The sequence below is a fragment of the Chlamydotis macqueenii genome, chromosome 3 (genome assembly GCF_036417535.1).
Source record: "Chlamydotis macqueenii isolate bChlMac1 chromosome 3, bChlMac1.mat, whole genome shotgun sequence".
Taxonomy (NCBI): domain Eukaryota; kingdom Metazoa; phylum Chordata; class Aves; order Otidiformes; family Otididae; genus Chlamydotis; species Chlamydotis macqueenii.
Genome location: NC_141558.1, coordinates 1,390,747 through 1,413,621, shown reverse-complemented (window position 1 = coordinate 1,413,621; position 22,875 = coordinate 1,390,747). Strand labels below are relative to the sequence as shown.

The 22,875-nt window shown below is 59.3% G+C and overlaps 2 protein-coding genes across 5 annotated transcripts in view; one reads left to right on the top strand and one right to left on the bottom strand.

Annotated features, from left to right (window-relative positions):
- The window catches only part of EFR3B (EFR3 homolog B), a 42,230-nt gene extending 24,745 nt beyond the window's left edge, over positions 1 to 17,485 (top strand). For 3 of the 4 annotated variants that reach the window (XM_086743578.1, XM_086743579.1, XM_086743577.1), the window contains 19 exons: positions 707 to 828; positions 2,897 to 3,046; positions 4,094 to 4,228; positions 4,580 to 4,658; positions 5,864 to 5,999; positions 6,497 to 6,658; positions 7,415 to 7,526; positions 9,286 to 9,337; positions 9,569 to 9,741; positions 10,380 to 10,455; positions 11,374 to 11,535; positions 11,823 to 11,954; positions 12,067 to 12,134; positions 12,839 to 12,966; positions 13,355 to 13,446; positions 13,954 to 14,002; positions 14,323 to 14,429; positions 14,636 to 14,685; positions 15,003 to 17,485. In XM_086743578.1, the coding sequence (XP_086599704.1) occupies positions 707 to 828; positions 2,897 to 3,046; positions 4,094 to 4,228; positions 4,580 to 4,658; positions 5,864 to 5,999; positions 6,497 to 6,658; positions 7,415 to 7,526; positions 9,286 to 9,337; positions 9,569 to 9,741; positions 10,380 to 10,455; positions 11,374 to 11,535; positions 11,823 to 11,954; positions 12,067 to 12,134; positions 12,839 to 12,966; positions 13,355 to 13,446; positions 13,954 to 14,002; positions 14,323 to 14,429; positions 14,636 to 14,685; positions 15,003 to 15,108 (2,091 nt within the window). In that variant the 3' untranslated portion in view covers positions 15,109 to 17,485. The remainder of the gene's footprint in view (positions 1 to 706; positions 829 to 2,896; positions 3,047 to 4,093; positions 4,229 to 4,579; positions 4,659 to 5,863; positions 6,000 to 6,496; positions 6,659 to 7,414; positions 7,527 to 9,285; positions 9,338 to 9,568; positions 9,742 to 10,379; positions 10,456 to 11,373; positions 11,536 to 11,822; positions 11,955 to 12,066; positions 12,135 to 12,838; positions 12,967 to 13,354; positions 13,447 to 13,953; positions 14,003 to 14,322; positions 14,430 to 14,635; positions 14,686 to 15,002) is intronic. The other variant, XM_086743576.1, reaches the window with a different exon arrangement.
- Positions 17,486 to 17,743: 258 nt separating this feature from the next.
- On the bottom strand, positions 17,744 to 19,242 carry POMC (proopiomelanocortin). The gene is made up of 2 exons (XM_086743823.1): positions 19,114 to 19,242; positions 17,744 to 18,623 (listed from the first exon to the last, which is right to left on the bottom strand). Exons 1-2 carry the CDS (start codon positions 19,240 to 19,242, stop codon positions 18,012 to 18,014), a joined length of 741 nt encoding a protein of 246 aa, XP_086599949.1. The 3' UTR covers positions 17,744 to 18,011.
- Positions 19,243 to 22,875: the final 3,633 nt, after the last annotated feature.

Below are 22,875 nucleotides of genomic sequence, written 5' to 3'. Positions count from 1 at the left end.
TCGTGCCACGCTGTCTGAAGCAACGCGGCTGCGCCGGCGCTGGAACTGCGTCGCTGCTCTCCCAGCGTTGCTGGGTGGCGGTGAACAGCTGGGCTGGTTTTGGGGATTGCTTGGGCAGGATGAGTTGAGAGTCCCCCTTCCTTTGTTCCTTTCTTCCCATCTTTTCTCCAGTAAGTTTCAGGATTCAGAGGAAAGCTTGAAAACATGTTTATCCTTTCTTCCTCCTTAATTCTCTCCCTGAAAGCTTGACAGCCGGATCCGCTGGTCAGCTGGCACTTCTGGCAAGCTCCTGTTGGCACGGCCGCGCTGGGTGCTGCAGGCGAGATCTGGGACGCAGTTAGGAACCTGCTTGCTGTTGGTTTCTCTCCTGTCGTTTTCAAGGCTGGTTTCACCCCTGCAGCAGCGTTTGGGAAACCTTGGCTGGGTTTTGTGCCATCTGGGAGGATGGAGGGAAGTTGGGGGCAAATTTATGTGCTGTTACTGGCGTGTGCTGTGTGTTAGGGGTCGCTGGAGCTCGGTGGGACGGTGTGACGGCACGTTTCCGCCTGGGCACCCCGCGTCCCGGGCGCAGCTGAGCTGACCTGTCGTTCCCCGCACCCGCCAAGCTGTGGTGAACAGCCCTGTGTCACGCTGCCAAAGCCCACAAATATTTGGTGCTTTGGAGAGGCCCTCTGGGCTGACCCCCTCTTTTTTTTTCCCCTCCCAGTTTGTGAAGTTTGCCAACATCGAGGAGGACACCCCGTCCTACCACCGCAGCTACGATTTCTTTGTCTCCCGCTTCAGCGAGATGTGCCACTCCAGCCACGACGACCTGGACATCCGGACGAAGTGAGTGCCACGGGTGGGGTGTCCCTGGCCCCCCCGCTGGCTCTGCAAAATGTGTCCTGGGCCGGGGAGGGGCTTCCCTGTGCCCCCAGCCGCTGCCTTCCCTGCCTTTGGGGCCGGGTTGGATGCAGGCAGCACGGATTGACTGCTTTGTGCTGTCATGGAGATGCGCGGTGATTCCCCAAGAGCTGGGCGCGCTCAGGCTGCTGTTCTTTACCCTCCCGTATTTTCCAACCATTAAACCCTTCTCACTGGATGAGGGGATGGAACAGGAGCCTGGAAAACCCAATCCAGCACATTTCCAGCTTCTGTTGCTGCCTGGAATATTGTATGCAGTGTTCCGTGTGTGTGAGAGAAGTTGTTTTGCGTTTGCTGTCCTGAGAGCAGGGCAGCTCTGCTCACCCTGACCACGGCCAGCGGCAGGACGAGGGACAAACGTGCCCTCCGGCTTCCAATTTCTTTTATTTGGGAAAAAAATAAGCAGGTGACGCCTGCAGTCTGCCCGTCACGGGGCTGCCTCAGTGCCTCTTTAAGCATTTCTCGCCTCTGGGGCCACGGCCCGCAGACAGCCAGAGCTCAGAGCAGGAAGCAAGGAAGTTTTCCTTGCCCCAAAAGGAAGGATGATGATGATGATGATGGGAAGAAGCCCCTCACTCTGAGCAGAATGAACGTTCACTCAAAATCTGCCTCCTGCAGCCCTGTAATGTGTTATTTTCCACGGTTAAAGGCAGCTGCATCCCTCTAGATGGCATCAAGGAGTGATTTGCTTTGCTGTGATGGGAAATGTGCCCCGGAGGGATTAATTATGACTAACGCAGACAGATTAATGTTGTTTACCGCTGCCGAGGCCGGTGGTGTGTTTGAAAAGACTTGAAAGGGCCCTGGGAGGCATCGATGGCGTAGCACCTGTGGCTCCGGCCGGGAGGCTCTGGGCAGGAGGCCACTGCTGCCAGAGACGAGATTTAGGTAGAGCCCGGGTGTCAGGCAGCGTTTCGGCACATCCCAGAGCTGCTGCACTGGGGACCAGTTGCCTTGCGGAAGGGTGAAGCCCTGAGGTTCACCACTCCTCATGGAGGCTTGTCTCCGAAGGCCAGACTCGTCTCCTTTCGCTTCTGCGGACTCACAGATGGTTTTGTTTTTTTTTTTTCCCATAAGGAAACAATGCAGAAGGCTCATTATTTCCACTTGACCTTCAGGGCATGGGAGACGCTAGCTAAATTGCATCGAAGACCGGCAAAGAGAAATTCAGCAGCTCCTGTAATTAAAAAGGAGCACGCTGTTTTTCTGGAGCCTTGGGCCCTGCTCGATGCTCCTCCCTCAAGGATTGTGTCTCGATCAGATTATTGCCTTGATTAGATCTGCAAAATGTGTTAGGTGACCTCAGGGCAGGTTGTTTAATGCGTTTATTTCTGCAGATAAGCACATGCCGTGTTGAGGAGCTGGTTTCAGACCTGGGAATCCTGCTGCCTAGGGAGATTTTTCTTAATGGCTTTATTGTTGACTCAGAGCAGAGTCAGGATCTTTGGTCGCAGAGAGTGTCAAAAGCACCGAGGTTTCACTGGCATCCAGCATCCCCACGGGGCACAGCATGGATCTGCAGCTGCTGGGAGCAGGGAAAATGGGAAAACCCTCCATGCATGCCGCAGCTGGAGAGCGGAAGCACCCCAGGTCCAAAACTCCGAAGGATTTTCGGAGACACCGGGCTCGCTGGTGCCACCTCTCTATCTCGGGTAGCGCGTGCTGTGCCGTGGAGATGGGAAGCTGCTGCTTCCTGGGAGCCTCCTGGGAAAGATTGTGGATGGGAGCCGGCTGCTGCTGCCAGGATGATTTTTAACGTCTGTTGGGCTGCGGGAAGCCGCGTCTCTCGGGGATGCGAGGCAGAAGGATTGCCCTGGGATATACCAGGCCTGGAGCGGGGAGCTGGAGCGTCGCCTGCCTCAACCCCTCCAGCAGCGCAGAAATCAGGGTGTTCTTTCCAACTTCTCGCACAGTTTCACCCGTGTATGTATAAATGGAAAATAATATATGTTATACAGATACCTAGCATTTTGGTGTCAATTTTATTCCCCAGGATCCGGATGTCTGGCATTAAAGGTCTGCAAGGGGTGGTGAGGAAGACGGTGAACGACGAACTCCAAGCCAACATCTGGGACCCGCAGCACATGGACAAAATCGTGCCCTCGCTGCTCTTCAACTTGCAGCACGTGGAGGAGGCCGAAAGGTGAGCGCTGGCTGCTGCCGTCACCCACCTGCTCCACCAGCAGCTTCGGGGCCCCGCGGGCAGCGGCGTTGCGGGCTGATTTGTGCTTGCAGCTCGTCAAAAACGTGTGGAGCGGGCGGATGGGAAAGCCTGCGAGCACCTCCCGGAAGGATGCCGCAGGTGGCAGGAGCTCTGCGTGTCGCCGGGTGCTGGGGAGGTTATTGCTGTCCGTCTTGCTCCCGTGGAGCAGAGAGCTCTCTGTGCCGTCCCTGCCGTTAAGGCACGCTGTTTGCAAAGCCTCTCACTGCCCGTTCAGTGAGGGATTCCTGCTGAAATGCTCCCCAAGCAGTTGTTTTAAAGCCAAGCAAGAGGAATCTCAGGAACTGGGGTACGGCTTTGCTCGCTGTCCCTCCGTTCTGCCGGCGTAACCCCCTGCCAGCTGGGTGTTTGAAGGGGAGTTGCTTAGCTGAGAAGAGCAGAGCAGAGAAGCAGGCGTGAATTCCTCCTGGAATTTTCATTTTGAAGGTTGAGAGAGGTGTATCGGCTCTTGGAAGCTGGCTTCTGACCGGATGCCTTTTCCCTTCTTCTTGTAAACTGAAGCATTGAGGTGGAAAAAAGCATTCATGGTGTTTGTGTGATGCCAAACCTGCCTGAGGGTGGAAAAAGGGAATGTGTCTCCTCTGGGCTGAGCGTGTTCAGGGTGACTTCTGCCAGGCCATGACCGCTTTGCTCTTCCTCCCCCGTGGAGGCTGTGTCCACCCTGGGAGGATATTATGTCCTGCATCCTCACCCATAAGATCCTTCCCCCTCCAACACTGAGCACCGTGATCCTCCTCCCGGTCGCAGGGACGCGGGGGCTGTCCCCGCTGCCTGACAAGATGCTGTTTGGCTCCTGCGAGGTGGCTGTGGGCTGTACGAGGGGTGGCCCATGGCCCTGCACCGCAGCGGGCACGGGCAGATGCCACGACTATTTTGCTCCAACCATCCCTGGCCGGGCTCTCTGCCTCTTCTCCCCCACTGCTGCCGCACACTCGGCGCTGCTCTCATCGCCCTCCTCTGCTTTCACAGCCGCTCCCCCTCCCCGCTGCAAGCCACCGAGAAGGAGAAGGAGAGTCCCACAGAGCTGGCGGAGAGGTGTCTGCGCGAGCTGCTGGGCCGAGCGGCGTACGGCAACATCAAGAACGCCATTAAACCCGTCCTCATGTAAGTCGCGCGTCCCTCGTTTTTTGCACGAGGGAGACTGAGGCACGGGGAAACAGCCACTGTGGGGCAAAGCTGGGGCGAAGGCGTGGGCTTCCCTAGGCACGGTATTGGAGATGGGCACTGGATTTCAGGCTGAGCTCTCATTTTTGGATGCAGTGAGGAAGATGGCATGGGATAGATTCTTGTCACTGAGAAAAGTCACCCCGGAGAGGAGTTTGTGTCCCTGTCCTCACCTGCCGTGGTTGCTCCGTGCTACTCCTGGCCATCCCTGGTGCTTGGTGCTGCTTTGCACCCCTGCAGGGTTTGGGGAGCCGGCAGTCACTTTCCCCTCCGTTTCCATCTCTTCCCCAGCCACCTGGATAACCACTCGCTCTGGGAGCCGAAGATCTTTGCCACTTGCTGCTTCAGGATCATCATGTACTCGATCCAGGTGGGGAGCTGGCGGCGACACCGATCCGGGCCACGCGTGCGTGCTCGGGAGCGCCCGCGTCTGCCTCCGGGGCTGGGCTGAGTCAGAGCCGCCGCCACCGCATTGCCGCATCCCGGCGCTGCCGAGTCTGAGCGCTGGCGGGGAGCTCAGCCACCCAGCGTGCCCCAAAGTGGGCTGGAGACAGGCCCGGTCTGGGTGTACTGGGAGCATGGAAATGGGGGGAAGTGGTGATAGGCTGTGTGCCAGCTGTGCCTGGTTTAGGATGCTGTTCAGGGAGCTTGTATCTCAGTTCCCGGAGCGATTCCCTCTGCCTCAGTGGGAAGCAAAGCCCCGCTGAATCAGACGGGCCAGCGGCGTGCTGTGAAGCAGTTGGGCTCCCGTGCAAATCTGCCTCTTTCCATTGCTGCCGTGTAAATCAGCCCAAGCTCCTCGTCCCTGCAGAAAAGGAGAGGGATTGTCTGGGTTGAAATTTGCCCTGGGCAAACCTGGCGATGTGAAAGTGCCTGCAGCCCAGCATCGCTGTCCCCCAGACGTAGGGATGCCCAGAGACAGACCCTGCCAGGCTCTTCCCTTCCCACTGGGGCCCACGGAAATGCAGTTTCTGCAACCCCAAAGGGATGGGAAAAGGTCCGTCATTTCTTTTTCCGTGTGGATCTCAGTGAAACTCCGTCTGTGTGGGTCCCTGCGTGCTGTTGGGCACGGTGCTGCCTTCCCACCCTGCTCCCACCCTGCTGAGGCTGTCCCAGACCTGCTGCCCTCCCACTGCTCTCGTTTCTTGTTTTTAATCCTGTAAACTGCCTAAAACCCTTCACAGCGCTGCTAGATTTTATAAAATCCTGTTAATGCACGTTGGCGGTGTGAGGTTGCAATAACTCAGCAGGAGTCTTTTGAAGGATAGACGTGTTTGGTGAAGCCTGGCAAAAATCAAATCCTTTCTCCCTGAAATCCCCAGGATTAATTGTCACAATTTCCTTAGATCTGTACAACTCTTTAGATTGTTTTTCCCATGCGAATTGCTCCAGGCCATGTAAAACAGTGTTCCTCCAGGTGCCTCTCCTCGTTTTGCACCCGGAGCTGTCTTGGAAAGAGCCGGGCGGGGTGGATGCGTGTGCGGGATTTGTCCCTGGGAGCCGTGTGGGTTACTGAAACAGGCCGTTCACCTTGTGCGTGCAGCGCCTGTGCTGACGTTCCTGCTCTCTTTCCAGCCGCAGCACTCCCATCTCGTCATCCAGCAGCTCCTGGGACACCTGGATGCCAACAGCAAGAGTGCGGCCACCGTACGCGCGGGCATCGTGGAGGTCCTCTCGGAGGCAGCGGTGATCGCAGCCTCCGGATCTGTCGGTAAGTGGACGAATTGATCCTCTCCATCCGTCTCTTCACCCTTTTATTGCGGTGGGAGAGGTGCTGGAGGTTTGGGCTGGGCTCTGGCGTGCGCCCAGGTGTGAGCTGGTGGCGGGGGATCCGCTCTGGAGCATCCAGGGCTGCTGGGGATCTGTTCTGTGCCATTTCAGCGCTCCCAAACTCCACGCCTATGCCCACGTGCAGCGACCTAAACCTAGAGGACTGAATGCAGTGCTTGACTTTGCCTTCGGGACAGGGGCCAAAGGGGTTTTCAGGGGCTTCCTGTGACTGTGCTGAGCTGACAGTGCTCCTGGAAGGACATTTCTCTCCTGTCTGGACTGGGGGAGCTGAGTGGGGGGGTTAAAAGTCCCCGTGTGTCTGAGCAAACTGCTTTTCAACCTGTTTATGGGGTGGCGAGAGGTATAAACCGCACTGTCCTGGGAGAAACCGCCGCTCTCCTCCGCCGATGCTCCACCGTCCCTCCCCTCTCTCCCCAGGCCCCACGGTGCTGGAGGTGTTCAACACCCTGCTGAGGCAGCTGCGGCTCAGCATCGACTACGCGCTGACGGGGAGCTACGACTGCGCCGCCGGCGTCAGCACCAAGATCATCAAGGAACACGAGGAGAGGATGTTCCAGGAGGCCGTCATTAAAACCATAGGTGGGGCACCCCGCCGTGCTTGGTGCAGGGGTGGGCTGTGCTGGTGGGTGACCCCCCTGCGCGGTGGCTTTCTGCTTGTGCATCTGCAGGATTTTAGAATCACAGAATCCCAGAGGGGTTTGGGTGGGAAGGGAGTGTTCAAGGCCACCCAGCCCAACCCCCCTGCCAGGAGCAGGGACGTCTCCGACCAGATCAGGTTGCTCCGAGCCCCGGCCAACACGGGGTGAAACAAAGTCACCCTCAGCCTAAAAGCAGTGATCGGAAATGAGATTTATCCGTTGCGACGCGCTGCAGGCGTGGTGGTGGGTTATCAGCAGGTGGCATTGCAACCCCAGCCATCCCCAGCAGAGCCACTGTGTGCAGGCAGAGTCCTGTTTCTCCCTGGATAAGAGACTGAGGAAGGGAAGGAGAGGGAAAGAGAGCAGGCGTGAGTCTGCTGCGGCTGCTGAGAACGGGGGATGCACCAGCCCCTGAAAAAGGAAGAGGTAGAGGCAGGGGTTGGCATCTCTCAGCCTCACCCTGCTTGGGCCTGGGGCTGCCCCACCTGGGAGATGTTTTGATGGGTCTGGAACCCCCCTGAAGGTAAAGCCACCTGCGGGTGCCGGATCCAGGCGGGCGCTGTCCTATCCCAGGCTGGCTCTGGGGATCCGGCAGCCGGCTTGGAGCGGGGCAGGCGGGCAGACCCCACAGCACTGGGTGTTTCTGCGGGTGGTGGACTGCGCCTCGCACGCCGCCAGCTGGCTCTTGTCCCCGCAGGATCCTTCGCCAGCACGCTGCCCACCTACCAGCAGTCGGAGGTGATGGTCTTCATCATGAACAAGGTGCCGCTGCCCTCCTCGCAGCAGCCCGTCGAGGCTGGCAAAGCTGGGTGAGAACAAATGCCTTCCTCCCTCCTCTTCCTCCCCACTGCCCTGCTCTCCCTATGTGTGGGAGGGTTTGAACGTGGGGCTGAAAGTCCTGGGGAGCTCCTGAAGCCATTCCCACCTTGAGGTGGCCTCTGGGGCCAGAGTGGGACGTGGGCGCGTTATCGGAAAGGCTGAGCATCGAGAGCTTCCACTGAAGACCGAGGGAAGCTCAGCAACGTCGGATCCTCGTTTAAAATGCTTTGCTGTCTGCTGCAAACGTGCTGACGAGGGCCCCTTGAAACGCTGGAGCGTGGACAGGGAAAGGTGTTTACAGGCAGTGGTGCTGCAGCTGAGCTCTGCATTTCTTCAAATACCTGCTGAGAGATTCAGCTGTCAGGAGCTCGATCCTGGGGTGCCATCCAGAACTAAAAATAATACTCAGGGGCGTGATTTCGGATGTCTCGGGCCGCTGGTGAGTGAGGGCTGCGCGCGGCTTTGGAGAAGCTCGTGTACGGCTCTGTGGGGCTGGCTGTGCGTCGCTGCCTCCCACCGCTGGCGCGCAGCCCCTCTGGGCTGCCTCCGAGCTTTTGTGAACGCCGAGCGGGAGGTGGTATTTATACCCGGCGGTGGAGGAAGAGAAGGAAAGGAAAACACCCAAACAACGTAATTGCTTAAGAAGTGTGGGAGCAGAGCATGGGAGCTATTTGGAGCGAGGGTATCGGTGCTGAAACGTGTAGGTAAGGAGCAAACAGATTTTCGTGCTATATTTAACTTCAAAGTACGGTCAGGCTCTTCCCACGTGTCTCTGATGGGAGAGAGACTTTGCTGGCTGATAGGAGACACGCTCTTCTCCTTGCTCTCGTGTTGGTAATTCCCAACGCCTGCCTTCGATCCCAGTTCACGCGGTGGGAGACGCGCTGGGCGCCGTGTGCCGTCCGGCCGGGGCAGCTTTCCTTGCAGAGCGCCCCAGGATGGCAGTCGCTTGCTGGTGCCAGGCTGTTTGTCACTGCTCCTTTATCAGCTCGTCAGCTTCCTCCAGGAGAGTTTTTAGATCACATCTGACGCTGTGTGAAGGACGGCGCTTGCTCTGCGCGTGTAGGCAAACCAAGCGAGGAGCTGCAGCCGGCAGTTTGGTTCCTGGGGATGTTGCCGTCAGTCCCTGGGCAGAAGTAGGCAGCACAGGCAGCGCAACGTGGGTGATGGGACAGCCTGGAAATCCCTGCGTCCCCTTCCAGTACAGGGCTAGGAAAGATTGAATCCAGACAGTAGAGAATTCAAGATTTCCTTTTTTTACATAAAAAACCCCTCATGTCGCTGAAGTGGAAGCGTGGTTCATGGTGGCTTTGCAAGAAGCGAGGTGGGAGTGAGGAGCAAGCGCACCTTCACGGACAGGAGGGCTTGGGCTTCGTCTCGCCAATTTTCAGCTGCTTAAAAGTGAGGAGCCTGGTGCCTGGTGTCCCTAGAGAGTTGCTGTGGGATGGGCACGTGGTTCACCGTCCAGAGCTGGGCTTGTGCCTGCCTGGAGGTGTGAGTGCTGCCTCGTTTCTGGTGCCTACGGTAGGATGTATACTTTGATATTCATCATTCCTTCAGCAGCTTTTTTAGCTGGCTGTTAAATCTGGAGCTCCTTTGCTGGAGACCTTTTCGGCATGGCTGTTTGTGGTGATGACTTTTGGGAAACCACTCCTGCCCTTTCTGAGGCGTTTCCACCCTTTGGCTATGGAAGGAGAGTTGTCTTGTTTTCACTCAGATTTTAGCATTCGTTTCTTCTCTCCGTGGCAGGGAGAACCGGAATCGGCTGACACAGATAATGCTCCTGAAGTCCCTCCTCCAGGTATGAACATGCTGCCATCCCCACAGGCGTGTCCAACCTCCACGACACCCGTGGGGTCCCCAGCTGCTGGTGTGGGGGAGCGGAGCTCGGGGAGCATCTCCCTGGGGTGGTTTAGGAAGAGCTCAAACTGTACTTAGTCTTCTCTGCTTGCATCCCCTCCTTCTTGGTGTGCTTTAACCCCTCTCAAGTGACACTATCACAATTGCCTCCGTTTTTCTTTGATGCTTGCAGGTCTCTGTGGGCTTCCAGTGCAGTAACATGCTTACGGCACTTCCCAGCGCCTTCCTGGACAGGCTGCTCTCCGCAGCCCTCATGGAGGATGCCGAGATCCGCCTCTTTGTCCTCGAGATCCTCATCAGCTTCATTGATCGCCACGGGAACCGGCAGAAATTCTCCACCATCAGGTATGTTCTAGGGGTTCCTCAACAGGGTTGGGACCTGCAGACCCTGCAGAGGAGGCTTGGGAGGGAGATCTGATGAGCTGGGACCGCTGGCAGGATGATACTGGTACCAGTTCTGGGGTGGTTTAATGCTGCAGATTAGTGGTTTGTTAAGAGCCAGATGGGTGGGGAGTCTCTGGGAGGCTGTGCTCGGAGGACACAAGACCATGTTGCTGAAAGTGACCGTGGTTGGATGGTGGCCCAGGAGGATGTGCAGGGGCAATAACCCCCTCGAGCGGGTTCATCGGCTGCATTGCATCCCCACGGAGAGGCCTGTCTTACCCTGGAAGAAGGTGGCTGCAATCCCAGGTGGAAACATCTCCGTGGGTTTTGCTGTGGCCCTTCTACTCCACTTTGCTTGCACGCTTCTTTGTCGACTTTACCTTTGCGTTCCTGAGTGCCACTGCCCTGAAATCCTGCGGTGGTTTGACTCAGCACTCGAATATCTGAATTGCTCGGATGGGGTTTAAAAGCCACCTTTTAGGTTCCCCCCTTGGTTCCTCCCGGATGGCTCCTGGCCAGCAGCTCTGCAGGCACGCGGGGAATTGCACCTCTTCCCTCCGCTGTCTGAGTTTTCTCTTCCCCTTGGCCTTTCCTTGCAGTACCATCAGCGACATCTCGGTCCTGAAGCTGAAAGTGGACAAATGCTCGCGCCAAGATACCGTCTTCATGAAGAAGGTAGCGTCAGGGTCAAGCTGTGGTCGTGCAGACCGGTGTGAGGACTGTGCCTCTGTTTCCCCAAGTCACACTGAGTCTTGGGGACGCCTCTGAACCAGGGGTTGTCCCTGGGAAAAGCCAACGGGATTCAATCTCCATCAGCGCTTCCTGCGTGGGCCTTTCTAGGCTCCTAAATCTGCTGTTTGCCCCAAGGGATGAGTACCCCAGGGTGTGCTGGTATCCCAAAAGCTGCTTATCAAGTGGCTTTTGAAGTTGCCTTATTTTATTTATTTTTATTTCCCTTCCCCTTGCTCCGCCTCCTTAAAACACTGCTGGGGTGGTGCAAACCCCTCTGGAGCCAACCTGAGGCCAAGAGAAGGTTGATCTTGTGCGTATCGGGGAGAAGCAATGCAGGTCCTAAACCAAAAATCGTCGCGGAGCTGAGTTTCCCTTGCACCCTTATCCCACACCTTGCTGTCAAGCAATGTGTCATAGAATCACAGAATGGTTTTGGTGGGAAGGGACCCCCCTGCAAGGAGCAGGGACATCTCCGACCAGATCGGGTTGCTCAGAGCCCCGTCCTAGCGCTTTATTTCTCTGCTGTGGCCTGAGCTGTGATTTCTGTAATGCTTCTGCGACAGGAACATAGTCTCCCCAGGCTCGGTGCTGCCGGTGCTGTTTGCCTGCCACGGGCTCTGCTTTCGGACCTGCTGGTGCCTCTTCCCCATCGGGGTCCAGTGTCAAATGGTGAAACACCACCTGATAGTCACAGCTCCCTCTCCCTGGGGCTTTCGTCGTTTGCTTGGTGGAGCTCTGCTCCCTCCCACATGGATGGAGGCCCCTTTGCTGGGTCCTGCTGCTTTGCTTTCTCTGCCTTGATGATGGTGTTGCTCGCAGGGGATGCTCAGGAGGTGACCGCATCCCTCTGTGTCCCCACAGCACGGCCAGCAGCTCTACCGGCACATCTACCTGATATGCAAGGAGGAGAGCAACGTGCAGGCTCACTACGAGGCTCTCTACAGCATGCTGATGCTCATCAGCATCGAGCTGGCTAACGAGGAGGTGGTGGTGGACCTCATCCGCCTGGTGCTGGCAGTGCAGGTACGTTGGGGGGAGCTGGGTGTGCTGCTGGCGATGGGAAGGAATCTCCAGGAGGGGGACGTTATGGAGTTGAGGTCTCTGAGGAAGGAGGATGCAAGTTCCTCACCTGCTCTGAGCTTCTCCCACCGTAGTGGGGACACCCCAGTCACCTTGTCAGCCTCTGAAATGCTGCAAAGCCAAGCTCCAAAAGCTGGGATGTTTGGAGGGCAGGTGATGCCGTGAGGTGGATGGAGACCGCGCTGGGACCTTGTCCATCCTCCTCTCATGGGGCTGTGTCTCTGTTGCAGGAGATTGCCCAGATCAATGAAGATAACTTGACGGCGTACAACCGCTGCGCGCTCTTTGCCCTCGGTGCAGCTTACCTGAACCTCATCAGCCAGCTCACCACCGTGCCCACCTTCTGCCAGCACATCCACGAGGTGCGAGGGAGGCTCTGGGGAGGGGGCTGCAGCCTTGGCCGCAGCAGCTCTGGTGTTGGCTCTTCTGGCCACCCGTGGGGTTTGAGCTTGGCTCCTTGCTTGTCTTCTGCAGGTCATCCAGATGCGGCAGAAGGAAGCTCCCTATCTGCTCCCTGAAGACGTGTTTGTGGAGAGACCCAGGTAAGAGCCTGGAAAATACCTTCTTCCCCCCTACCTGCTCCCGAGGGATTGGCATCCATGAGATTGTGGACAATAATGAGTTTATCAGCCCGTCACTTGCCTGTGCTGATCTCCTTTCCTGAGGATGGCACGGTGTGAAGCTCAACATGAGCCGGCAATGTGCGCTCACAGCCCAGAAACCAACGGCACCCAGGGCTGCACCCCCAGCAGCGTGGGCAGCAGGGCGAGGGAGGGGATTCTGCCCCTCTGCCCCGCTCTGGTGAGACCCCCCTGCAGCGCTGCGTCCAGCTCTGGAGCCCCCAACAGCAGAAGGACGTGGAGCTGCTGGAGAGGGTCCAGAGGAGGCCACGCAGATGCTGAGGGGGCTGGAGCAGCTCTGCTGTGAGGCCAGGCTGAGAGAGCTGGGGCTGCTCAGCCTGGAGAGGAGGAGGCTCCGGGGAGAGCTGAGAGCGGCTCCCAGTGCCCAAAGGGGGCTGCAGGAAAGATAGGGAGAAATTCCATGCTGAGGGTGGTGAGGCACTGTCCCAGGTTGCCCAGAGAGGTGGTGGATGCCCCATCCCTGGAAACATTCCAGGCCAGGTTGGCCGGGGCTCTGAGCAACCTGATGTGGTTGGAGATGTCCCTGCTCCTGGCAGGGGGGTTGGACTGGGTGGCCTTGAACGCTCCCTCCCCACCAAACCCTCTGTGATTCTGTGATTCTACAGGTTGAGCAAAAGCTTTGACCGGCTGGGCCCAGAGGTCTTCTTCTGGCAGAGCAAGATCAGCGAGGTGCTGGGCGGCAGCGGCTACAACTCGGACCGGCTCAGCACGCCCTACATCCCCCAGCTGACGGGTATGCACCCTGGGCTGTCCCAGAGAACTGGGAGGGGAGGAAACCAGTCCCTTCCTCGGCACAGTCACGGGGATGTGAGGTTCTTGTCCTACATGGGGGGCCTGTTGTTTTTCTGCTCTCTGTTAGGGGTGCAGCCTTTGGGAAACTGAGGCCCAGAGTGGTTCCTTGGGAATTTCCTGGGGTTGCCATGTGCGTGACTGGACGGATGGAGCCATGGAGCCCGCTGGGCTTGGCTCCATCCTCAGTTCTGCTGGTTTGGATGAATTTGGGTGAATGGCTTAGATGGTCTGCTACCCTGGGGACGGGATGTGAGGCCGTGCTCCTCCCCAGGAGCTCCCTGTGCTGAGTGGGTGCAATTAGCTCTTCTGCCCTTTCTCCTCCTCCTCAGATGAAGATCGCTTGTCCAAGAGGAAGAGCATTGGCGAGACCATTTCACTGCAGGTCGAGGTGGAGTCGAGAAACAGTCCGGAGCGAGAGCAGGTACCGCGTTACTCTGGCACTGCGGAGGCCGCCCCATCCCTCCGGCACCGCGTGCCTGGCAGCCTGCGGTTACGCCCCCTCTAATTCCTCGTTTGGCTGCATGCGTAATTGCCCCTGCGGGTGTGACAGGGGCCCGTCACTCAGCCCCAGCGTGCCCGACAACGAGTGGGGTCAGAAAAACCGCAGCTTCCCCTGATGCTCCGCTCCAGGTGCTGGCAGGTCCCAGGCTGCAAGGGGAGCAGGAAGGGCTCTGTTTGGGTGGCAAATCTTTATTTTCCCTCTATTCTATTTCTTAGCAATGGGAGCCTTCGGGCTGGCTAGTTCAGCCTGGAAAAAAAAAAAACATTTTAAAAGCGCACATTGCCAGGAAAGACATCCTGATCTTTAAGGAGAGATTATGTTTCGGTGCAAGGACAGAGCCTGGGATCCCGGTTCTGCGTTGCTGTGGTCCCAGAGCGGTGTCCTGTGCCGTGCGCTGAGCCTCGGCTGCTTTTCCCTTTCCTGTAGAGAGCACCAGCGGAGGAGATCACGTACGAGACGCTGAAGAAGGCGATAGGTAAGCGAGGGAGCCGGCCGTGGTAGGGAGAGGCGGAGGTTGGCGTGGTTTGGGTACCGTCACCCCGCGTCTGTGCGTGCGCACCACGGATGGATGAGTCCCCAGCGCCTCCCAGGGCAGCGTTGCACCCGGGTCCTGGGGCAGCTGGGCCTGCCCGGCTCTGCCCGGCCTTGGGGGTGTCCGTGGGGGGCTGCTCCCAAAGCCGGAGGCTGGAGACCCTCTCCTTGGCTGCCCAAATCCGTGCTATCTGCTGGGGAGGTGGGGATGCGGTGGTCTGGGCGGGTGGGGAGCAGCTGAGAACCACCTCCCCTCTGCTTCAGTAGACAGCGTCGCCGTGGAGGAGCAGGAGCGAGAGCGGAGGCGGCAAGTGGTGGAGAAATTCCAGAAAGCCCCATTCGAGGAGATCGCTGCCCACTGTGGCGCCCGGGTGAGTTGAGGCTGCGACGCTCCAAATCCCTGCGGCCGCTCCGCTCCGGAGAGGCGGGCGGTGACGATGGCGGCTCTGAATTTCGCCAGGCCACCCTTCCTCTGCTCCGGCCACCCGGGAAAGCCAACGGGGCGTTTGTCCTGTTTGTGCTGCCGTGGTCCCCGGGGCGCAGCCGCACCGATACGAGCGCTGTGTCTGTGTTACAGGCGACGCTGCTGCAGAGCAAGCTCAACCAGATCTTCGAGATCACCATACGGTGAGTCGGGGCGACGGCCGAGCGCGCAGTTTGTCCAGCCGCCCAAAAACCTGCTGCTGGAGCCTGGGGTGCCTGACCACTGGTGCTGGCTGTGGGGGAACGGGAGCCACGTGTGAGGCTCATGTGCTGAGGACGGGTGCCAGCCTGGGGTTGGGGTTTTGCAGTGGCAGAGGGGACCAGGTTTGCTGGGAGCAGGCTCTGGTTTGCCCCAGTTCTACTGGAGGGGACCTGCGACAGTGAGGGAACGCACATTTTCTGCACCAGACTTTGCTGCCTCACCAAACCTCTCTGGAAACTTCCCACCTCCTGTTTTTCAGGCCACCACCAAGCCCCTCCGGCACCATCACAGCCGCCTACGGCCAGCCCCAAAACCACTCCATCCCAGTCTACGAGATGAAATTCCCGGACCTGTGCGTGTACTGAGGGCGGCCGCGCCGGCGGGACGGAGCCACCGCTGCGCAGCTCGTGCCGAAGGACCTGCCGACCCTGCGGGGAGAGCATCCTCGTGCAGGACGGGTGGGGACACGGACGGCGAGGCCACCCCAAGATTTCTTGGCACCACAAACCCATCTCTCGTCCTTTCTTTTGCGACCCTCTGCCTCCGCGGCCACGTTCTGCGGCGGCCGGCGGCGCAGGGGGCTCGGGGAGCAGTGGCGCGGGGAGGTGGGTGGTTGCTGTCACCTACCTCTGCGGTTTCGGTTTTGGAGAGGGGAGAGGAGATGCTGCGGCTCCGGGCGGAGCACACTGGGGCACGTTCATCTTCCCGGCATAAAGCAACGCCCTTCCCTGGGGAATCCCTCTCCGCATCGTCTGTGGGCCGCGTCGAGAGCCCCCGGCGAGGGGCAGCGCTGGAGCTGGAGGGTGTGAGACCGGAAAAGGGCAGGAGTGGGGCTGGGACGCGGCGTGCCGGAGCCTGGGGAACCGCGGAGCCGACGCCTGCCCGAGCCGGTGCTTGGGGCAGCCCCTCCTCGGTGCGCGGCCAGTTCCCTTTGGGTGGTGAGCGTCCCGTCCCAGCGTGGGGCCACACAGCAGCCTGGCAGGTTCCAGGTCACTTGACAACAGGATTTATTTGGGAAAACTCACTTTTTTTGGGGGGGAAACCCACAAGAGCCGTGCGTCTCGCCAGGGTCACCGGCAGGCTGCTCGTGGGGGGCTGGCTGACAGCCTGGGCGCACGGTGGGGCACGAGCAACCACCGTGCCGGGGAGCGTTAACACATTAACCCGCCGTTTGCATATTTTTGGGTTGGGTATTGACAGTTTTGGGGTTGAGAGAATTATTTATTTGATTTTGTAAATTTTTTTTTTTAGTAGAATCACTTTGACAAAGTCCAATCTTAAACCAGCTGGGCTGTAACCACAAAGAAACCCCAGCGCCGTAGCGAATAGCTGCGCTGAGAGGTGTTTTTTGGGGGTCCGCCCTGCAGACCCCGTGTCTGGCAGGCTGTGGATTGCGCCGCCTCTTGCGCGATGGGATAAAACTGGATTTGGGCCGGGGGCGGATGAGGCCGCCGAGAGTTTTACGGTAGAAGATTCTGCGTCCTGGCAGAGCAAAACGGCAAGGTGGTGACGGTAGGGATGGAGAGGAGGGGTCACTCGGGGGTGGCCGGTGGCTCGCGGCGGGCGTTCGGTGGGGCACGCGCGGTGTTCGCCTGTGCCCTGCTGGGTTGCTCGGGCCACGACTTATTTCTCTGCCACCTCTCTCTGCAGATGTTCAGGCGGTTGTTTTAAGCCGTAATTACACATTGCCATCCCTTTTCCATCTTTTTTTTTTTTTTTTTTTTTTTATCCTAAGTGGTGGATACAGTCCGCCGTCGCTCCGAGGTCACCGCTTGTTTGTGTGCTCATGCCGTAATCCGGGCTTAGGAAATGATCTAGCTTAAGGGGACAGGAAAAACCAGGGTTTATTTTGGTCCCTGGGCTGGACGGCCGTGCTGTCCCACTCGCGGCGTGGCTCTGCCCGTGCCAGCCCTGCCCGGCGCCCGAGGCTCTCCCCTTGCTGCCGCCTCTCCTCGGGGTCCCCGTGTGTCTCTGTCCCCTGTCCCCAAACCCTTTTTGCCCCCTGGGTTATGCTGGAGCCCGAATTCTGGCTGGTTTGGGCAGATTTCGGGGTCGGCAGCAATAACGCAAAGCTCGGGGAGGGAGGGTTTGCTCCCTGTTCTGATGAAAAGCACTGAAATTTTTAGCAAAACGCAGTAGGAAAAGCAATTAACCCCCAAATCCTGTGTCCGTGGGGAAAAACACCTCCAAAACTTCAAAACCACGGAGAAGGTGGGAAGGTGAGCACAGGGTTTGCTCGTGCTGAAGGAGGGGGAGCCACGGCGATGCCACATTTTGGGGTGCCCATCACAGAAAACACCCCTGGCCTCTGCTCCGGGGAGCTGGACTGGCGGCTTATCCCTGTGGATCAGCCCCCCCATCCCCTTTGTTCCCAGTATTTTTCCCTTGCTCTGCTCCGTGGGACCCTGCAGCGGGGCCGTCGCACCCCCCCAGCATGTCTCACCGCGGCCCTTCCGCGTTTCGGGACCCGAACTCCTCCCTCCCGGCCGCGCGGGCGACCTGTTTGTACGTCGCGTTTCGTTTAGACACTTGTGGCCGTAGAGACGACAAAATCGCTTCCATAAATTCGGCGGTCGAGGTGCTGCTGCGCGTTTCCGTCGCCGCGTTTCGGAGCGCTGCGGCGTTTCCCTGCGTAGCCGAGGGCGGCGGGGGCGGGGGGCGTTAAAAAGGGCCAAGAAGCCGTCGATATTTTCGGCCGCGCCGTCTTCGCGCCCTTTTCCAATAAACGTTGATGTTGCCACCGTAGGGGCTCTGCTCTCTTGGCGCGGTCACGCAGCCGGGCGCCGGCGCTCTGCGCCGCGAGAGGCAAACTGGGGGGTTCCTGGTGGGCCGGGGAGGGGAAGATGTGGCGGTGGGTTCCTGCAATTATTTATTTTTTTTTTTTTGCCCCTTTACGAACACCCTCAGAGACATTGCTGACACCCGGTTAGCTTGCAAAAAAATGTGATATATTTATTATTTTTTTAAAATTTTTTTTTTTTTTTTTTAGGATTCTTGTAATCTATCATTTACAGTATTGTACAGCTCGGTGAAAAGAGGAAAATCAGCCGGCGCGCTCCCGCCCCGGCTCATCCCCGCTCCCGTGCGGGGCCGGCGGGCGCGGCGACGTCTTCATCCCTAACCTGTTCCCGCCCAGCGAAACCCTTTGGAGTGCTAATTAAGAACGACGTGACGAGGGATCTCTACGTGAAACACAGGCCGGGGGGGGACACACTAAAGCTACGCGGGGGTGGGCAGCAGGCGGGAGGCCCCCCGGGCTCTCCCCCCGTCACTGCCCCTTCTTGTAGGCGCTTTTGACGATGGCGTTTTTGAAGAGAGTCACTAGAGGGGTCTGGCCGTGCTCCGAGGTCATGAAGCCCCCGTAGCGCTTGTCCTTCAAGGGCGCGTGCCAGCAGAAATGGCGCACGCGGTACGAGCCGCCGGCCGCCTTCTCCTTCTCCTGGCCTTCCTCCTCCTCCTCTTCTTCCTCCTCGGGCAGCGCCCCGGTGCCGCCGAGCGCCAGGTCCCTCCGGAAATCCAGCGGGTAGCTCTCGGCCGACTCGTCCTCCGCCCCGTTGGGGTAGACCTTGATGGGTCTCCTCTTGCGTCCCACCGGCTTTCCCCAGCGGAAGTGCTCCATGGAGTAAGAGCGTTTGCCTTCCTCCCGCTCTTCCTCGCCACGGGACGGCGGGACGGCGGGCAGCGACGGCGGGTCGCCTCCCGCCGCCTCCTCCCGTTTGTGGCCGCCGCCGCTGCTGCTGTTCCTCCGGCCGAACTTGTTCCAGCGGAAGTGGCTCATGACGTACTTGCGGATGCTCTCGGAGAGGGGCTGGAGGTGGCCGTTCCCCGGGTAGACGGGCGCCTCGGCCGACAGGTCGGCTCTGCACGCCGCCGCGCACGCCTGCACGGGGAGGACGGGGGGCAGGGGAAGGGTGAGCGCGCGGCCGAGCCCGGTGGGACGTTTCGCAAGGTGGTTTCGTGCTCGTGTCCCCCTGAGGTCCCCGTGTGGGTGCCCACGGACGGGGGGGGCTGAGCCCGGAGCATCGTGCCCGGTTCTGGGGGGTTGGAAATGGTGCTGAGGGAGGGGGACAGCCCCCACCGCTGCCGCTGCCCCGTCACCGGTGAGCGCGGGTCACCCTCTGCCGGCACCCTTGGGCGCGGGGAAAAGCCGGCACCCAAATTACGGGTTCGTCCCGTGCGGGAGGGACGCTGCAATCTCCGAAAATTATTGTACCATCGTCACCCAGCGTGATGGGAGGTATGAGGAGCATCGCCCCACACTGACGTGGGTCACCCCACGGCGACGGCATCCCCGTCGCCTCCTCCCCAGCCCCCCGTGCCGTCCCCGGTGGGGTCAGAAACCGCAGGGCCGTGCCCATCCCCAGCCTTACCAGAACGCCGGCCTCGCTGGCGAGGTCCTGGCATTTGCCGCTCTCCCAGCACGGGCCGCTGGCGCCGGCGGGGTGCCAGAGCAGCAGCCCCAGCACCACGGGCAGGCTGCTCCACAGCGCGCGTGCCATCCTGGCCCGGGGTGACGGGAGCGATGCCAGGGGCTGCGGGTCCAGAACCAGCGCAGGAACTGTGGGGGAAAAAAGAAAAACAACAAAAAAGAGAAAGATAAAAACCACCCTCTTTTTCCGTTCAGAAGATTTTTAATGCTGTCTTTGATGCGTCCGCCTCACCCTGTCACTTTTCTAAGGCGCCTCTGTTGGGGTCGCAAGCGTGGGGTCCCACCCTGCCTCCACCCAAACCCCCCCTTCTCCCACACTTTCCTCCTGCTTCCAGCTCTGCACCCCCGGAGCACGGGGGTGATTTTGCCAGAGGAGAAACTGAGGCACGGGAAAGAGAAGGGTCATTCGTCACCGCTACCGCCGGCGGTGGGGACCGCTGCCGCCTCCGAAGAATCCTGTGAAGATGAGCGATGCCGCGAGGGGGAAAGCGTTGTCTTCAGGTCTCGTCCTTTGCCCACCGCTTGTGCCTTGAAAGAAAATCCCTCTAAAAAAAAATAAAACACGCGCTCCCTCCCAACCCGTCCTGCGATGCCCCTCGAGCGCCCGCGCGGCTCCTGCGTGGTGGGAGACGCGGCTGTAAGTACCGTTAATTTAGGGTTAGAAGAGTCAAGGAGGAAAACCCCCTCCCGCGGTGAAAGAAAAAGGAAGAAAAACTTCATTTTGGCCCAAAATGTGTGGCTGAGAGCTGAGCCTCCCCTCTGCCGCAGGAGCTGCCTGGTCCAGCCTGGATGGAGGGGGAATTTCTTCGGCAGAGGAATAAAAAAAAAAACCAACCCTGGATTTATGACGGCAAATAGCGGCTTGGAAAGAGGGGATAAAGCAGCGAGACAGAGTGAATCGAAACGCAAAGGTTGCCTTTCCATCTTCTGCCTGAATTTGTGGGTCCCTCGCCGGGAAACCCCTGCCCGCATCCATCCATGGCAGCGTCACCCCCCAGCAGCGACCGGTCCCCGCCACCCATCAACCCCAGATTTCTGCAAAGTTTCTTTCCCCCCCACGCACCCCCAAAAACACAGAGGGGCGCTGATTTTTGGGGCTTACCTGGGGTCGGGGCGGGCACCCGCCGGCTGCCGGCCTCCGTCCCCCTCTCCCGCGCTCTCCCGCAGAGCGTCTGCGGCTGGGTCGCCGGTCCCGGCGGCTTTTTATAGCCCCCCATGACGATCGCGTCCGCCGGGGGCTGCGATGAGACGAGAGAGAGGAGGGGGGGAGGCGAGAGGGACCGTTCCAGGTACCGAACAAAAGATGAGCAAGCCACAGGCTTTTCGCCGGATCCGGCCGCGCGGCGGACAGAGGGATTAGCATCTCCCGGCGAAGTTTTCCGGGCGACGCTGTTAATTGCGCTGGAAGCCGGTGGGGCCGGGGCGGGGGGGGGGGAAGTTGGATGGAGAACCTTTCGCCGGGTACCAGGCGGCACCCACAGCGGTGCGTTTGGCACCGGTTGGTTTACCGCCGGAGCGCCGGACGGCAGCGTCGCTCGCTCCTCGGGCTCGGGCGTGGGAGGGCTTCGTGCTTGGATGGATGGGGAGGATTTGAGGTTGTCTTTCCGCGGGATAAAAGGGGATTTTGGGTGAAAAGCAAAACTCTCGGGGCAGCGGCGGCTTCTCACCCCGGGCGGGGTGGGCGCAGGCATCGGGCGTCTCTGCCTGACGAGCCAGGGGCTCCTGCGGCCACCGGCTTTGGGTTTTTCCAGCCGGGCGGTGGCTTTTCCAGAGCACGGCCGGGTTTTCACGGCACAAGGAGAAAGTGGGGCCGAGCAGGGCGAGGCTTGGCCAGGCTCACGGCTCCCTTTCGGCACCCGAGTCCAGCCCCATCCTCTCCGCTCTGCCGGAGCTGGACCAGCTCTGGGCTGCGGGTGCTTCCTGTGCTGCACAGGGGCTCTGCGCTGGGGCGATTTGGGGTAAAACCACCTCCCCAAACCCCGCCAGGCCCCGTGTGCGAGGTTTAAGGGCAGCAGGATGGCGTTCAGCGTGAGTTTACCGGGGTTCGCAGCCCACGCCTTGCTCATCACCTCCACTGGCCGCTCTCCGCTGGCATCCCAGGGGCGATGGTGCAGCTGTGCATCAGGATCCGGGGATGATTTTAAGATTTTAAGGCTGTTTGGGGACTTTTTTTCCCCCAGCTGTGGGCTTACCCAAGTGGAGAAACACATCTCCATCAGTAATTTCCATCCCCAGGATGCAATGCCAAGGTGGCTTTTGAAGGCTGGGCCATCCTCCCGGAGCACCCAACAGTGGTTTTTAGAATCAGACAATGGTTTGGGTGGGAAGGGATCTTCAAAGCCCACCCAGCCCAACCCCCCTGCCAGGAGCAGGGACATCTCCAACCACATCAGGTTGCTCAGAGCCCCGGCCAACCTGGCCTGGAATGTTTCCAGGGATGGGGCATCCACCGCCTCTCTGGGCAACCTGGGACAGTGCTCCACCACCCTCAGCGTAAAAAATTTCTCCCTTATGTCCAGTCTGAATCTGCCTCCCTCTATTTTTTAAGTATTTTCTCACGTCTGGGTTCAAGCAAGAGCTGGCCATGGGCTGTGAGCAACCCTCCCACCAGCCCGGATGAAGCACGGGTCGGTGATTCGCACGCTTCTGGAAGGACAAACTGCAGGGCACGGCGAAGCCACCCACGGAGGTTTGCTGGGAGCAGATGTGGTCCCGCCTTGGGTGGGCGAAGGATTTGCTCCTATTTTCCTTGACACGGTCTTCTGTAGGGAAAAGAGCCACCCCAAAGGCAGCTTCCCAGGGAGAGCAGCCCAGAAGCAGGAGACCGGGGCCGGAGAGACCCGGAGTGTGGCTGAGCCGCTTTATCCGGACCTTTGCTTCAGGGTGGGAATGCTCCATCCTGGAACGATCTCTGGAGTGCCTCCCCGCTTTCCAACAGCCAGAGGAGAGGCTGAAAACCAACAAAAAGGAGGTGGGCTGTCCTTCAGGGCTGCAGACACGGGCACCTCCTTGCCAAAGGGTTTTGGGGTGCCATGGATTCTCCCTGGCAGTGGGTGAAACCCTCCGTAGCGGGTGACAGAAGCAGCAAAGCAGCAGAGGTTGAAGGAATATCCTCTACGGCATTTCAGTTTGGTTCACACCTTCTCCGCATCCCTGCGCTCTCCGAACCCATCCCCACGTCTCGCCTCGGCGCCCGCAACTGCGTCAGCAGCCGCTCCCCTCCCTGACAGATTCCCCGGCCTGCCATATTTTTCCCTGACGGAGAGCTATTCCGAGACGCTTTATGGCCCACGCCGGAGCGATGATTCCCACTTCAAAGGCTCCTCCGTCTTCATTAGGCCGACGCGAGCGGTTTGTGTTCATAAGGAGGCCGCGAAATCTGTTTAGGAAACCTCGCTGAGCAGAGCGGCTGCAGGTGAGGGGCTGGGGCGAAGCATCCCTCCGCCGCGGCTCCGTCAGCCCATGCCGCCGCTCTCAGCCCTCCCTCCCGGCCGGAGCTCAGCTGCCCCGCTCCCGGTGCCAGGGAACGCAGCATCTCCCGGGGAACGTTGGTGCCCCAGCATCTCTGGAAGATGCAGGAGAGCCACCCCCACAACCGGGGTGCTGGAGGGACCGCATCCCCCTTCCAGCGTGGGCCGTTCCCGGTGTAGCAGCAGGATGCTCGTTGTATTTCATTATAAACCTTATTTATATATTTTTTCCA

Excerpts from the sequence above, each read along its gene's own strand:
- POMC (XM_086743823.1), bottom strand. The coding sequence starts at position 19,242 with ATGGCACGCGCGCTGTGGAGCAGCCTGCCCGTGGTGCTGGGGCTGCTG. Across the intron at positions 18,624-19,113 it reads CCAGCGAGGCCGGCGTTCTG|GCGTGCGCGGCGGCGTGCAG; the intron begins GTAAGGCTGGGG and ends CTCCCCGTGCAG.